Below are 14605 nucleotides of genomic sequence, written 5' to 3'. Positions count from 1 at the left end.
CTAGTTACGCTTGCTTAATTTAAATTTTTGTATCATTTTAATATACATCATTGGTAATATCAGTTAAATTTTATTTGTTTGAAAATAGATTATATCAATACTTCAAGGTTATTAATGCTGAATAAAAGAGGTTAACTCTACAGAAAACTTATTTACCTTACAATATTGAGATTGAGCCATGAGATTTCTAAATAGACAAATGTACAGAAGGAGAGCTAAACTGTCTAGTATTTTAAAAGAATTTATTTCTAAAAGAACAATTAAAGGGAGACTCCTCTGTGTTTTCTATTTTCTGATCTGATCTTTGCAATAATATTTAATTAAGATTGTAATACCATAAAAATATTTCAATAATACTCTTTGAAATACTGTTCACAAAGCCCCCTGGTCTGTGGTTTATTTGTTTTTATCTTTAGAAAGAAATGGTATAACCATATAAAATCACAAAACAATGAAATTTATATTAAAGAAAATTTATTTGAATTAAACAAAGGGAAAAGTCCTCCCCCTTCCATTGTTGTTTAGAGAATCACAGTTGCCATTACCTGTGCATTGAGTGGCAAACTTGGGTTGAGATGCTGTTTACTTATCAAGGTTTACATTTATAAATGTAGTACTTAAATCATAGATATGAATATTGCACTTTTCAGTAATAAAACTTGTCTATCTTTATAACAGTAGTTTTTTTTTTCTTTTTCGAGAATTTAAGATCTTTAGAAAAGTTACTCTCTGGAAAATCATATTTTATTTAAACTCAGCATTAAAAGAGCTACTGTTTGAAAATATGTGACATGATTTTTAATTTATATAATGCATTATGTTTATCTTGTTATTTCTAATTTCAAACTAATTCAGTAATGCATATACTAAACCAGTATCTTGAAAATCTTAAAGGGAAACAGTGAACCAATTTAACTTAAAATGAATACTGGAATGGATACCATTTTCTTCATATACTGCAGACTAACAAGAGTTGAGTGTTCCATGCGGGTCAGTCACTGTGCTAACTACTTTAGAGGATTACCTCTGTAAATCCTCACAACAATCCTATTAAGTAGGGACAATTTTTGCTCCTTTTAATTTGTGAATAAACTAAAGTTCAAAAAGCCTTGCCCAAGATTACCAAGATCATTTTTGTTAGAGCTTACATTTGAACCTGAAGCCGTTTGACTCCAATCCCTCACCTCAGTCAATCAGCTGTACTCCTTGCTCCAAATGGTGACAAAGAGAATGTCAGTCATCAAAACCAATTCATTCCGAATGAGTGAAAGAGGCATTGAGGTCATTCTGTTCCATTTTTACCCATATCTGTGAGTATGTTTAAAAGATAGAGACTGGCATCAAGTTTGGCACATTTTAGGCCACCCTAGGAGCTCATCATTCATTGCCCCTCTTATTGAAAATATCCCTGTTCACTCTGTGACAAAACCAACCACAAATTTAACCCATTTTTATGGCTTTGAACTTAGCCCTGGACAGACTTTGTACTGCACCTGCGGCCTTGACACAACTCTGAGCTGACATCCCTAGGGAGGAGTGAGGGGGGAGAGGTGTGCTATGACTGACTGGGCAAATCTGTTGACTCTGCCCTTGTAGTTCCCGTCTGCTTCACTACACAGCAAATGTAGTTTCTACGTACTCTGGAAGATGGTTCCCCTGTGGATCCCCATCTGCTCTCCAGCTAAAATGTTAGATTTTGCATCTGTTCAATCAGGAAGAATCAAGCAGGATACCTATACTGACCTCTAAAAGCTCTGAAATGTGGCCTCAGAATGCCATAGGTTCCATCACATGATATTTTTATAATAATATAGTACCCTTTTCCATGTGCAAGTCATTTTATGCTTTGATAACACTCCGGGTGAAAAAATTAGTGACTGAGAAAGAAAAAATATCCAAAAAACTTTCTGGGAAAGTACTGAGCTAGTGAAATATCTGTAGGATAATTTGTGAGTAAAATTTGTGAGAGAATTTGTGAGTAAAATGAAAAACTATATGGTACATTTTGGTTTTGTGGAATTCCAAGTGAAAGTTGTATTCCAAATTTCATATATATATGGCTACTATATATATATAAATTTCATATATATTGCTACTATATATATAGTACATATATACATACATACATACATATATATATATATATATATATATATATATATATATATATATATATATATAGCTACTGTAAATCTAATTCTTATCCTCAGGGTTTTGTTTTTTTTTTTTCCTTCTCTATCATATTGACCAAGACAGTGAGGTTTGGCCCAGATTTCAACACTCATCTAATGTATTTCTGAAGTTCTAATTGATAAAAATGTCCTAACTCCTAAATCGTTTGGAAAGTAATTACACTTCTCAATTTGCAGATACTTAGATCAATACCTTCATTAACTTGCTGGACCTCAAAAACGTTTTTAGAAATTCTTTTCCTTCTCATTTTCAGGTATTTTCCCCGGTGTACTCCCTTTTCACTTCTTTCCTCCTTTTTCAGAATGTATTTTTCTTGTTTCTCTTGTAAACCACAGCCCAATTTTCTCTTCCTCATTATTTCCTCTCCTCTTTGAGACTGGAGAAGAGAAGGCAAGCAATGGACTGTGGCTTATAAACTCCAGCTATTTTTTAAATTCCTCTATTGATTGTTTTTCCCCTCTTTCTACCTTCTCTCCCTATTAATAAACACCAGTTTCATAAAAATTTTTCCCCTATCTCATGCTTCTTTTAAAGTTTTCTCCTTCTGGGTAACATTTAAACCACCCAGCCTTTGGGACTCCTTATCCCTGCCTATTTGGACCATTTCTTCTTTCTTTGCTGACACATATTCTTCCTAGGCCTCTTGATCTTACCTGGCCACCAAAATAAATATCTGTCACCTGCCCTAATATACCTGACACTGAGACATTGGTTTGTTTCCTACTATCTTTCCTCTGCTCTAGCCCACATGGCACTGGTTCTTTTTTACCCTTTAAGGATTTTATTTCTTTGCTTCTTTCAAAAAGCTTTCACTGCCTCTCCATTTATTAATTCAGTTCTTGATCTGTGGTCCCCTCTTACTCCAGAACTTTAGCAATTATTTTCTAGAGTTCAACTACTAAGATCTTTACTTCTGTCACCTTAGCCTGATGGAATGCATTGAGCTTTCAGGTGTGAGCTGAACAAAAAGAGTAGAAATCCTGTGGACAAAGCCTTTGGCACCAAAGAAGACCCTAGGGCTACTGAAATCCCCTGTGGGCTGGTAAGCTATCTGCAAGGTTCTTTTATACAATATTGTCCTAACAACTTCCTATAGGATGTGCCTTTCCTCTTTACCCAGCCCTGGAGAAAGACTCCAGACTTCTTACTGAGCACAGACTGAATTTTTCATTGTAAGGTGATAGAAGGGAAGAAGAAATACTACACTGAAAACACAAAGGGAGCAGAGTATTTAGTTATAATTACTCCTACTTACCAAACATACCAGCCTCTCCTTTGCTGAGCAAAATTAATTTCAAGGCTTTGTCAGGACAGCTGTAATCGCAAGAATGACTGGAAGAGGACTTAAAGGTGTGTGGGTGGGTTGTGGGGAGGGATCAAAAGCAGTTAAGTGCTCTGGGCTTCCCTGGTGGCGCAGTGATTGAGAGTCCGCCTGCCGATGCAGGAGACACGGGTTCATACCCCGGTCCGGGAAGATCCCACATGCCGCGGAGCGGCTGGGCCCGTGAGCCATGGCCGCTGGGACTGCGCGTCCGGAGCCTGTGCTCCGCAACGGGAGAGGCCACAACAGTGAGAGGCCCGCGTACCGCAACAAAACAAAACAAAACAAAAAAAGCAGTTAAGTGTTCTAACTGCACCTGCAGGATGCAGGGATGTGACATGAGTTCACATATATGTGAAGGGGGATGCTGGGGTGGATGCCATTCCCTTGTCTTATCAGCGGTGGCAGAGAAGCATTTAATATGCATCTCCCCTCCTGCAAACTCCAACATATTTGATGGTTTAAAAAAACTACAGAAAAACCCAACAAACAAAATCCCTGAAGTTTATTATAACACAAAGCAAGGAGACTGATTCTTGCACTACGATGAAATCAAGCCCTAGTTTATTCAAAAAGGAAGTTGCCGGGCACTTAACGCTTGGCTGTTTTTTCTCACCTGAAAGTGGGGTCTTCCAAAGAATAACCTGCAGAATATTCTTGGGAACAGTCATGTTATTTGTGGTCTTGAATAAGTGTAAATACATATTAGACATCCCTGTCTTCTAGCAGGGGCAAGTACAGAAGTCTACTAACCAATGGGCAAGAAGTGTGTGGGCTGTGTGTGTGTCGTGTGTGTGTGTGCGCATGCGTGTGTGTGTTGCCTTAGAAATGGGTAATCTTCTCTAAAGCCATGTTGTCACAGTTTTTGTCCTTGGGATCATAGCCTGGAACATGGACCAGGCTTTCTCGCCTGAGGCCGTTTCGTAAGACAGAGTCAGCCCCTTGTTTCCAGGTACTGCCATTCTCAAGGTTTTCCTGAGGAAAATGGAAAGACACATATCAGTGGGATAGTCTTAATGTATTCCAAATCAAACTGAGGGAATCTTGCTTAGGCCTCTCCCTTTGGAAAAAAATGATAGATAAATATGAAAATAACTAAATGATAAACATGAAATAAATAAATGATAGATAAATATGAAATGATAGATAGATATGAAAATAAGTACAAATAACTGACCCAAGGCACTTCCTAACTGATCATTTTGATGCCTCAATCCATGTAGGTACTACTTCTAATGATCATAAAACAGAAAGAACAATTTAGTGAGCATTCACAATACATCGATGTGTGGTGTGAAGAAGTTTATATATCTAGTGCAACAGTCCCGTGAGGTAGTAGTATTACCTCCTGAGGAGAGACAAACCTGTGTCTCAGAAGGGCCCGCCCCTTCCTGTGAACAGCAAGGCCTCTGGTTACAACAGGGGTCCCTGTATGCAAACTTCCCAGGAGGCTGCTCAGGGTTAGCCTTTGGCAAAGGAGCCCAGTGGTGACACACTAAGTGCCCCCTCCCACTCTCGACTCAGCCTTGAGAACAGAAGCCACCTGCATCGACAGGATTTCTCATTTATTCCAGGAAACTCAGGCCTGGGAAGGTAAGTCTATAAAGCAGTAAATAACATGATTCTTTCTTTCTCGAACTTCCTCAAAATCCATTTATCCAAACAATACACTGCTTTGCTGGCTGTCCTCTCAGCAAATAGATTGCTTTCCCATTCTGAGCCCTTGTCAAGGTGATGCTCTCCTCGTGACAAAACTATGAAACTCAGCTTTACTTCACATACATGTTATTATGGTGTTTTGAGGAAGGAAAACAAATGACATCTTAGGAGCTGTGATAAGGGCGAAGAGTCTCTCTCCTAAAGTACTGAAAGAGTAAAATATCTGGGTCTGAAAGAACAATAATAAGCCCTCACTAAAAAAGAAAAAAAAAAAGCCTGCCTGTAATCAGGCTGAGAGGACAGACACAGATAAGACCCGTTGCAACCCCAACAGGAAACAGTGCTTCTTCCAAGGTCTTGGAATTACCGGTTGCCATAGTAATTCATTGAGTGATTGCTGCTCTTTGAGCAGTGCTGCCCCAGGTGGCTTTATCTTCATTCCCACTTCTCTTACTTAGACCCTTCTCAGAATCTTTCAGTGGGAGCCCAAACCTTTACCCTCTTGTTGAGAGTGGCACTCCCTGGTTCCCCTGGGGTAGCCCTGTCCCCTTGCTGTATGTATCAAGTCAATAAGTCCAATTTGGTCTGACCACAGGCTGTTCCTGGTGGTCTTGGGCTGATATGACCTTAATCGTACTCAGACAGTGTCTCTAGACCTTAATAGCACTGGAACAATGTCCCTAGCCCTGTGTGGTCTAAACACAATTCTCAGCGGGACAAGGGGAGAGCTGGGAGGTTATGTAGATCCTGTCACTTCTCTACCTAAGAAGTTCCACCAATAAATCTTACTTTATATTTACACCTCATGGCACACTGGAGATGTTCATGTGTAGATCACGGTGCATGGTTTTCCCCCAGTTCACAGATAAAAGCTGAAGTTCCAAGAGGTTAAATAACTCACCCAAGGAAAGTTAGACATGGAACCAGGATTAAACCCAGGGCTGACTCTAAAGCCCATGCTTTTCACCATTATACTAGATGTGCCCCCTCTTTTCTTCCTTTTCTATTATTAATTTTTAAAAATTTTCCTAGAATTTACCCTCACAGGGATTAAAGGGAATTTTGGAACTTGATCAGTTGCAACGACAATTCAGCCCAAAGGCACATTTACCTATCAACATAATTAACGTGCTTAAAAACTAGTTAGCTGAGGTAACTGAAGTGGAAACCCAGATTCTTTCAGGTTCTCATATCCACTGCCTTCCCTCCTTGCACCCAGCCTTGTAGATGGTTTAAATGGGCAGAAAGGGAATCCTTTTGAGCCAATTCACATTATTCAGAAGCTCAAACATCAGCTCACCTGCTCTGTTCCACTGTCATGCTGAACACCACACCAGCACAGTGTTTTGTATTTCTTGGACCAAAAGCAAAATAAATTGCAAACCGGTCTAATTAGCAGCGGTTGAATATCCTTGCCCTTTTGGTGACCTATTAACAAAAGGAAAAATGGGTAAGTTGTTGCACGCTTCCAGGAGTTTCTTTGATGATTTAAGCATTGTCCACTTGAGAAGCAGGTCACTTCTTAGGAGAAGAGTGAAAAGAGGCCTGATTGGTTAAAATACAGAAATTGGTAACTGCTCAAAAAAGTGAGAGTTTGCTTTTAAACATCCACAAACTGTCAGGTCAGGCAAACTATCAGCCTTAAACAAATAGAAACAACATATTTATTTTTAAATATTTATTGTGGAAAACCCTCCTAGTACCCTTTGTAGGCCAGCAGAGGAGATTACAGGAATTATATAATTTCTTCCTTTAGGAAAGCTCTCAGTTTTCCACCAAATCAGATCTATTAGAGGTCATCAGAATCAGTATTAGTGAAATTAGGAAGATTATTTTTACTGTTTTTTCTTCCTTTCATGCCAGCATCCTGAACAAGGAATACCTTCATGTTTCCTCCAGCTACTCTGGACTTCCCTGACATCTCCTTCCTTATCATTAAAACATACCTGTTCAATGTCCTATTCCTTCAACCCTGTTGTGGAACCAGAGTCTCCGGCCATCAGAGCCTAAAATATTTACTGTCTAGCCTTTAACGTAAAAAGTTTACTAACCTCTGTGTTGGATCTTTGATCTTGTCAGAGAAATGTTATAGATTACATTCTAAATTGTCAGGAATCATATATATGTGTACGGTAAACATATGGCCAGAGGGTCTTTGTTGCAATTACTCAACTCTACCTTTGTAGAGTGAAATCAGCCAGAGACAATAGTATATGAATGGGCATGACTGTGTTTCTATAAAACTTTATTTATAAAGAGAAGTAATGGACCAAATGTATTCTTAGTTTACTGATCCCCGACCTAAGAGATAAACTTAATGAATTGATAACTAAAGGTTTTATATCTGAGACCTGTAGCTACATGATACATGAAGAAACAAATTGGGAAGGTTCACACGAGTACAAACTGCTGTGCAGTGGAAACCAGACTAGACTAAACCCACACAGTGCCCTCAAGAGTGGGAGGTTCTGGCCACCTAATAAACTGATGAAGATATTTGTTCTTGACTTAGGAAATGGTATTTTCATTTCACGAGGTTAACGAGATAAAGGAAAACAACTCTTAACTGCCCAGTAGAATTTAACCAGTAATAACAAAAACTTTAAAGTATATCTTGGGCCAAGATCACCTTTTAATAGCTGATGCAGAGAATCATTAATGATATAAACCATCTGGAGATACTAATCAAAATAGACATAATTCTATTTTATGAGTAACATAAATAGCATATATTCGAAGTGCTAGATCATCTAGAAGAAGCAGAATTGAAATGAGCACCTATTAAGACCAAGCAAGACAAATAGCAAGAACAAGACAATATACGACACACGATAAGCAGGCCCACAAAAGGCCTCTGGCTTCCCCACTGACCCTGTCCTGCAAACAGTTAACATTTTAAGACATTTTTAAAGATTCACTGGGTGTTATAGAAGGTTTATGAAAGCCCCTTTGTGACCAGACCTGAAGGTGTTCAGATAGCACTAGGGCCTCATTTGGAAGATAGGTACCAGGAGGCAAGGATCAAAACTATTTTCAAAGATTTGGTCGAGTGCCATAACTACCCTCTGATAAAGTGCTTCCTTTTGGTGTTAAGGACATTTCCCTAAGATTTTGGATATTTGTAGAAAAATAAAACCCAAGGGTTGATACAAGGACAGTTGTTTGTGCTCAAGATGGCAAAGAAGTTTCCATCTAAATACAACATAATGGCTGCTGCATCAACACAAGAACATGTCAATTCCAACAAGCATCTGGAAAATACCTAGAATTTATGATGCCCACAATACCTGCTTTGGAACCAGGCAGCTAAAACTCTAGCTGTCTTCTAAAGGTGACTGACCACTCAACTGATAAGTCTAGGTGTATCCTACTAGGATCAAGGAAGCCTCCATGGTTGTTAGGGCACTGAGGAAAAACTCTAAGCACCATAAATAGACCACCTTTCATTTGAGCCCATTTTCCATAAAGAAAAATATTTGGGGAGTTCATGAACAGCTGGGGTTACAAAATTTATGTTCTATTCCTTATCATAGCCAAGATTGGCTTAAATTTAAATGAAGAGCTGGTGATCTCTTGCCCAGAGCAATAAGGCATTGGAGCTTGCACACTGTTTCTAAGTCACCAGGAATATTGCCATTCAGATTTTGTGTTAAGTAGGAATCTTGACTTCCCGTATAGCCTGTGACTATATAATGGTAGTGGAAAACTAGAATATCTTAATATTTGATTCAGCTAAACTGCATACTCCAAAGAGGCAGAGTAGATTACAGTGGGCCTATTCCATGCCATCCTCCCCCACCAATCCTTCATGAGCTTTGGCATAAAAAGGACACTGAACCATCAGAGGGACTATGGCTCAAGGTACAGGGGGGAAGTCAACACTGGTACCAGAAATGGCGTAGAGTGAAGCTGCTCACTGCAGAACTCCTGGGCCTAGAGGACTGGCCTCCGAAGGACACCATATGCAAAAGCAACAGTAAGACTCTCCTCTGCTTATCTAGTAGGTTAGTAAAGGCTAACCCATGAGATAGTAAGGCATTTATAAGGAGAAAACTGAGATGAAGGGGAAAAGAACCACTCTTAATATTTAATCTTCTTACTGATATATTGCAAAGGATTCGTCCTACTCAGGCCCCTGAGGGCCATGTGTCTGAAGATCTTTTTTAATAATATATGGGGAATATTTAAGAATACACTATACATATTAGTAATCGTGTGTACAACAATCAGGGGGATGCTTTTACATGTCAGTTTGGAGAAAGTAGATAATATCTCTTTGGGAAAATGGACTTTTTGTGGTGGACCCAAATTCAGACCCATAAGACAGCTGCCTAGTCCAGAAGTGGGTGAGACCAGCCCACGTCTTTCTTGGTCCCCAGAAGAGGAAGGCATGTAACCGACCTGTCGCAAAGCTGATGATTACTCCAGCAGCCATGCATCCCAGGCAGCCTACTGCACTGTAGTATAGGTAGGAGAGCGCATACCAGGTCTCAGCAATGGCAGGTCTGCAGAGAACAATGGCACATCATCAGTTCCGTGTGTGTGAAGTCAGGATTCACAGTGACTTACAGGACAGCCGAGGGTTCATTTTAGGGACTGGCATCTCTCAAAACCCTCAAAGCTTAACTTTTTGTCACTTGATTATTTTTTTTAAAAAACCAACTGTAGACTAGTTGTACTTTATATTCCACTCAACCCAATCCATCTGTAAATTACAAGTCTTGCTACTGAACCATAATTGCAATGAAGACCGTGCCTTCCATTTCTTCTGCACTATTTATTCTTCAGACATTTACAAGGCCCAGATTTAGTGCCAGAAATTGTGACAGACACTGGAGATTAAAGATGAGTAAGCCACAAAGTCTACATGTAGGAGCTGACAATCATAAAATAGGCTAAAACGCCGTGGTGGAAGAGAAACAAAGGATTTGGAGAATATTCAGAAAGAGTGTCAAACCCAGGCTGATATGTGAGATGATGCCTCAACTTATTTTTTTAAAATGGTTAGTTTTAATCAATCAAAAATGGCAGTTAGGGCTAGGATTTAGCATTCCAAGAAAAGAGGATAGAATAAGCACAGGCAGTAAGGAAGAAACAACATAGTGGACCTGAGAACTCAGACCTCCAATTAGCCCTCTTGCCAAGTTCACTCTTGGGCATCAGGATGCAGAGGGATGGATATTTACAGAAAGCTGGAACCCCCAGACACTCTTCAATGATGGGTACCACCCAGAGCGATTCTCATAGGGGAGCAAGATGGTCTCCTCAGACTTAGCACAGAAGAATGCACTTTTCTCTAACCTGGTGACCCTCTCTCTGGGACCTGATGCTATCCTGAAGGTCAGCATACCTGCTGGACAGCAGTGGAGGCACTGATTCTGTCACATTTGATGGGACACACTGGTCAGTTGATAAAGGCAAAGGCCATGTCTTGGAGGTTGGTGCAGGGTAAATTAAGGCCCCAGTGGCCACCCAAAATGACAAGATGATCCCAGTCAGAAGGCCTCCTAGGGCACCCTTGATGAAGAAAAAAAAAAAAAAAGTAATGAGAGATTTGACAAAGCCATTGAAAGAATAATGAGATGATGAGTCTTGTGTCTCAGGGATTCTGGTTTTCTACCCCAGATCTTGGCCACATGTACTAGAAACAGCCCACTTACACTGCCTGCCTTCAACCCCCCACAATGTAGCTTCACATAGGAATAAATGGTTCTTTAAATGAAGACATTGGAGGGTTTTACTGTGGGCATTATATGTAAAATTTCTAGCAGGAATTTTTTTTCTCCTTTTTGGCTTCTTCCTCATCACTTCAACATCTGCTGAACCTCAGTTTCCAGTAGAAGAGTTTCAGAAATGCAGGAAAACCTCAGATAATAGAGTTACTGGGGTCATTTTTCACTGACAGCCATTATAAGCTACTACTATATAGAAACTTTTACCCTCATAGCTCTTCCCAAGTAATTCTGCTCAAGTCCTCTGACTCCCAAGTTTGGAGTTTTTAGTTTGAGTCTAACTACTAGCAAGTATATTTACTAGTCCTGTCATTTAAGGGTCATACTTCTGATAAAAAGTTAAAAGTCAATGAGTCATTTCTCCTGTAAAGGAAGCAGAACAATCGAGCAGGGATCACGACCACTGGATGTTGCTGGTCTCTGCCAGATAGCCGAGCCTTCTCTGTGACAGAAAACAACTTGTTGGTTTCTCTATTTATTCAGAAAAAAAGACTCCTCAGTTACAGCACCAGAATGTTCTGTTCGTTTTAGTTTGGGGGAAACTAAAGCAATGTGTATGATTCGAATACCTGGGCCCTTGGTCTAGACCAGTGGTCTGCAAACTTATTAACAGCCAGCTAAGGAGTATTTTAGGTTTTGTGGGCCATTCAGTGTCTGTCACAACTACCCAATTCTGCCATCACAGCACAGAAACAGCCATAGACAGTATATATACCTAGGAGAGTGGCTGTGTTCCAGTAACACTACGTGTGGTCACTGAAAGGTGAATTTCACAAAATATATATGTGTCATGAAGTATTATTTTGCTTTTGATTTTTGACAACTATTTAAAAATGTCTAAACCATTTTTAGTTTGCAGGTCACCCAAAAACTGGAGATCAGCTAGATTTAGCTTGAGGGATATAGTTTGCTGGCCCCTGGCCTACCAGTAAAGGGTAAATGGACTTCAGTAGGAGAGTCAGCCCTCACTGATTTATAGTAGCTGCCTGGAGAGACGTGCTGAGAAGGATTCTGAGGTTGCATCCACACTCTGTGGAAAGAGAGCCATGATTGATTAGTACTATCAGCCATGGCTAACGACAAGGGGAGAGGTGACCCCAATTGGTATTATTTACTTTCCTCTATCTAGAACAAGGTGGTTTCCTGGATTAAATAGCAGGACCGTAACTCGCTAACATAGATAAATTAATGTTTAGAATGAACTAAGTTGTTATGTTGCTAGTTATTAGGTTTTTTTTGTAGCTAGGAAATTACCTTTCCTCATATTATCTCCGCAAGAATTAAACTATCCCTGTCAACCTCAATCTCAGAAAAGTTGATTAAAACAAAGTGTCTCCTAATAAGACTGCAAGGAAGCACCACAAATTCCCAAATGTTTCACATCTATCCACTCTCTTTACCTATCTACACAAGATTTATCTAGAATAGAGGTCAATAAGGGTCAGGTAGCCACGGAGACCTAATTAGGTATACCATGTGGCTCGGGCTTTATGAAGACTCCTATAGTATATTTAAAAATATGAAAAACTGGGCTTCCCCGGTGGGAAAATATGAAATTTAAAAATATGAAAAACTGGGCTTCCCTGGTGGCACAGTGGTTGAGAGTCCTCCTGCTGATGCAGGGGACATGGGTTCGTGCCCCAGTTTGGGAGGATCCCACATGCCGTGGAGCGGCTGGGCCCGTGAGCCATGGCCGCTGGGACTGCGCGTCTGGAGCCTGTGCTCCGCAACGGGAGAGGCCACAGCAGTGAGAGGCCCGCGTACCGCAAAAAAAAAAAAAAGAAAGAAAAGAAAAACTAACTAACTAAATAAAAATATGTATACAGTCAGGTTTCCTAGAGTCTAAAGACTTTCTAAAAAGATTTGCATGTAAGTGGATGAATGAATGCAATAAATGACAAATGGCAACTTTGCTAGATTGAAAAAATTATATTTTAAATATTTAAAAATATTACTATAGTACTATTTTTCCAAATAAGTGTTCCTTTTGATTTATGTTTACTACACAGTCATCCAACCAATGTTTACTTAAAGGCAAACCACTAGCTTGTCAGCCAAGAACACCAAGAAGATTCAGCTGTCAGAATATACCAGGCTGGTCTCCCCTCCCTTTCTTAAATTAGTTAATTAATTAAATTACTTATAATTTTGGGTAACTAAATATAGAAAAGAAAATTTACATTTTTAAAGTTTTCAAAATCATGTTTTAACTAAACTATGTCTGATCTCAATATCTACTTTAAATTTCATTTTGTGGGCTCTTAATTTAGAGAAGACGATTTAAACCCTACGGAATCAGGTTTGATGCCATGACATATGATATTTCATGACCACTACTTTCTTGGCTTTCTGCTCCTAATACAGCTTCACTGAAGTCAGAGATTGGAAGGCTGGGGTTCTATTTAGTTCTGCTGTAGAAAGAAGCCCCCATTTTTTTCTGGCAAAGACAAATAGCGTTTCCAAGGAGGACTGAGAGGAGGGAGAAAATGTCTGAGGCCCAGTCTCAGCTGGGAAGTGTGAAGAGGGGCGTGGGAGACTTACCTTCCAGTTCACAAAAGGGAACAGGATTCCCAGAGAGAACAAGCCCAGCATCGGTCCCCCACACATGCCGTGGATGCTGAGGGCAGCCTGTGGATCAAAGCAGATCAGATCAACACTACACTCCCCTGAATCTGTGGCCCACCTAGGACCACCCCCTTTCTTGGACCGGAGATGAAATACAGTCTTAGTCCTGACTGTGCCACTCATGAATCATGTGCTTCCTGGAAATCATTTCTCCATTCTGGGCTCATTAATAAGCACTGTGTATGTAAAACACCAAAAACGCCTACAAACATACGTGTGTGAGGGTGTGCACGTGTGTGTAAACACACACAGGCAATTTGGATTTGGTAGAATAAGTTTTCCCTCAAGCTGGAACTTATTGATTTGTTTATATTTTCTATCTTATCAAAAGCTTTTTAAATAATGTACCTAATAAATACATCTATAACTTATGTTGAATATCTCAGGTACTTGATCCAGCTGTTCTAATTTAGTTTGAATAATTTTATAATTTTAATAATAATAATTGTCTGTTACCCCACTCCTGCTATCCCAGCAGAATACCTCAAGGATGTTGAAGCATTAAGTTGGGACATGATGGGGAGGACATTGGACATTCCATATCCTATAACACATTTTTATGGCTCTGTCTCCTTTGGATATAGAGAGAGTTTGGCAAATGCATTTCCATATCTCTTAACCTCTAAGTTATTGAAGCCGGTGAACTGGTTAGGGGCTTTAATTAAGCTAGTTTTCTATCAACCTATAATAGCCTTGGGCCATGGCCTTGCAGAAGTCTTGAATATACACAGGCACTGACATGCCTGCAAGGGAGCATGTACACACATATGTGCGTGCGCGCACACACACACACACACACACACACACACACACACAAAGCTACTCTGCAATGCAGCTCTGTCTAGTTCTATCAATACAACTGCAGGTCTCTTAGATAAAGTGGCTGTGATAAGGATGCTCTAAAGACTTTATACATATTTCCTATTTGTCAGGCACCCCTATGTGTCTTATGTGTCAGATAATAAAGATGAAATACCCTGGCACTCTAAATAAATGACCTCATTTCATCCCCACAATTACCCTGCTTAGTTGGTAGCACTAACTGGTAGTTAGTAACCAACTGGTAGTTGGTAGC

General features: G+C 39.8%; 1 protein-coding gene across 1 annotated transcript in view; it reads right to left on the bottom strand.

Annotated features, from left to right (window-relative positions):
- Nucleotides 1–4331: 4331 nt before the first annotated feature.
- SLC5A12 (solute carrier family 5 member 12) overlaps nt 4332–14605 on the bottom strand; it is a 41791-nt gene continuing 31517 nt past the window's right edge. Inside the window, exons 11-15 of the mRNA XM_004263932.3 lie at nt 13447–13533; nt 10524–10690; nt 9575–9678; nt 6474–6601; nt 4332–4489 (exon numbers count right to left, since the gene is read on the bottom strand). Coding sequence (XP_004263980.1) covers nt 4337–4489; nt 6474–6601; nt 9575–9678; nt 10524–10690; nt 13447–13533 — 639 coding nt within the window. The 3' untranslated portion in view covers nt 4332–4336. The remainder of the gene's footprint in view (nt 4490–6473; nt 6602–9574; nt 9679–10523; nt 10691–13446; nt 13534–14605) is intronic.

The sequence above is a fragment of the Orcinus orca genome, chromosome 8 (genome assembly GCF_937001465.1).
Source record: "Orcinus orca chromosome 8, mOrcOrc1.1, whole genome shotgun sequence".
NCBI lineage: Eukaryota > Metazoa > Chordata > Mammalia > Artiodactyla > Delphinidae > Orcinus > Orcinus orca.
The sequence above is the reverse complement of the archived record's forward strand: the minus strand, read 5'-3'. Positions and strand labels throughout refer to the sequence as shown.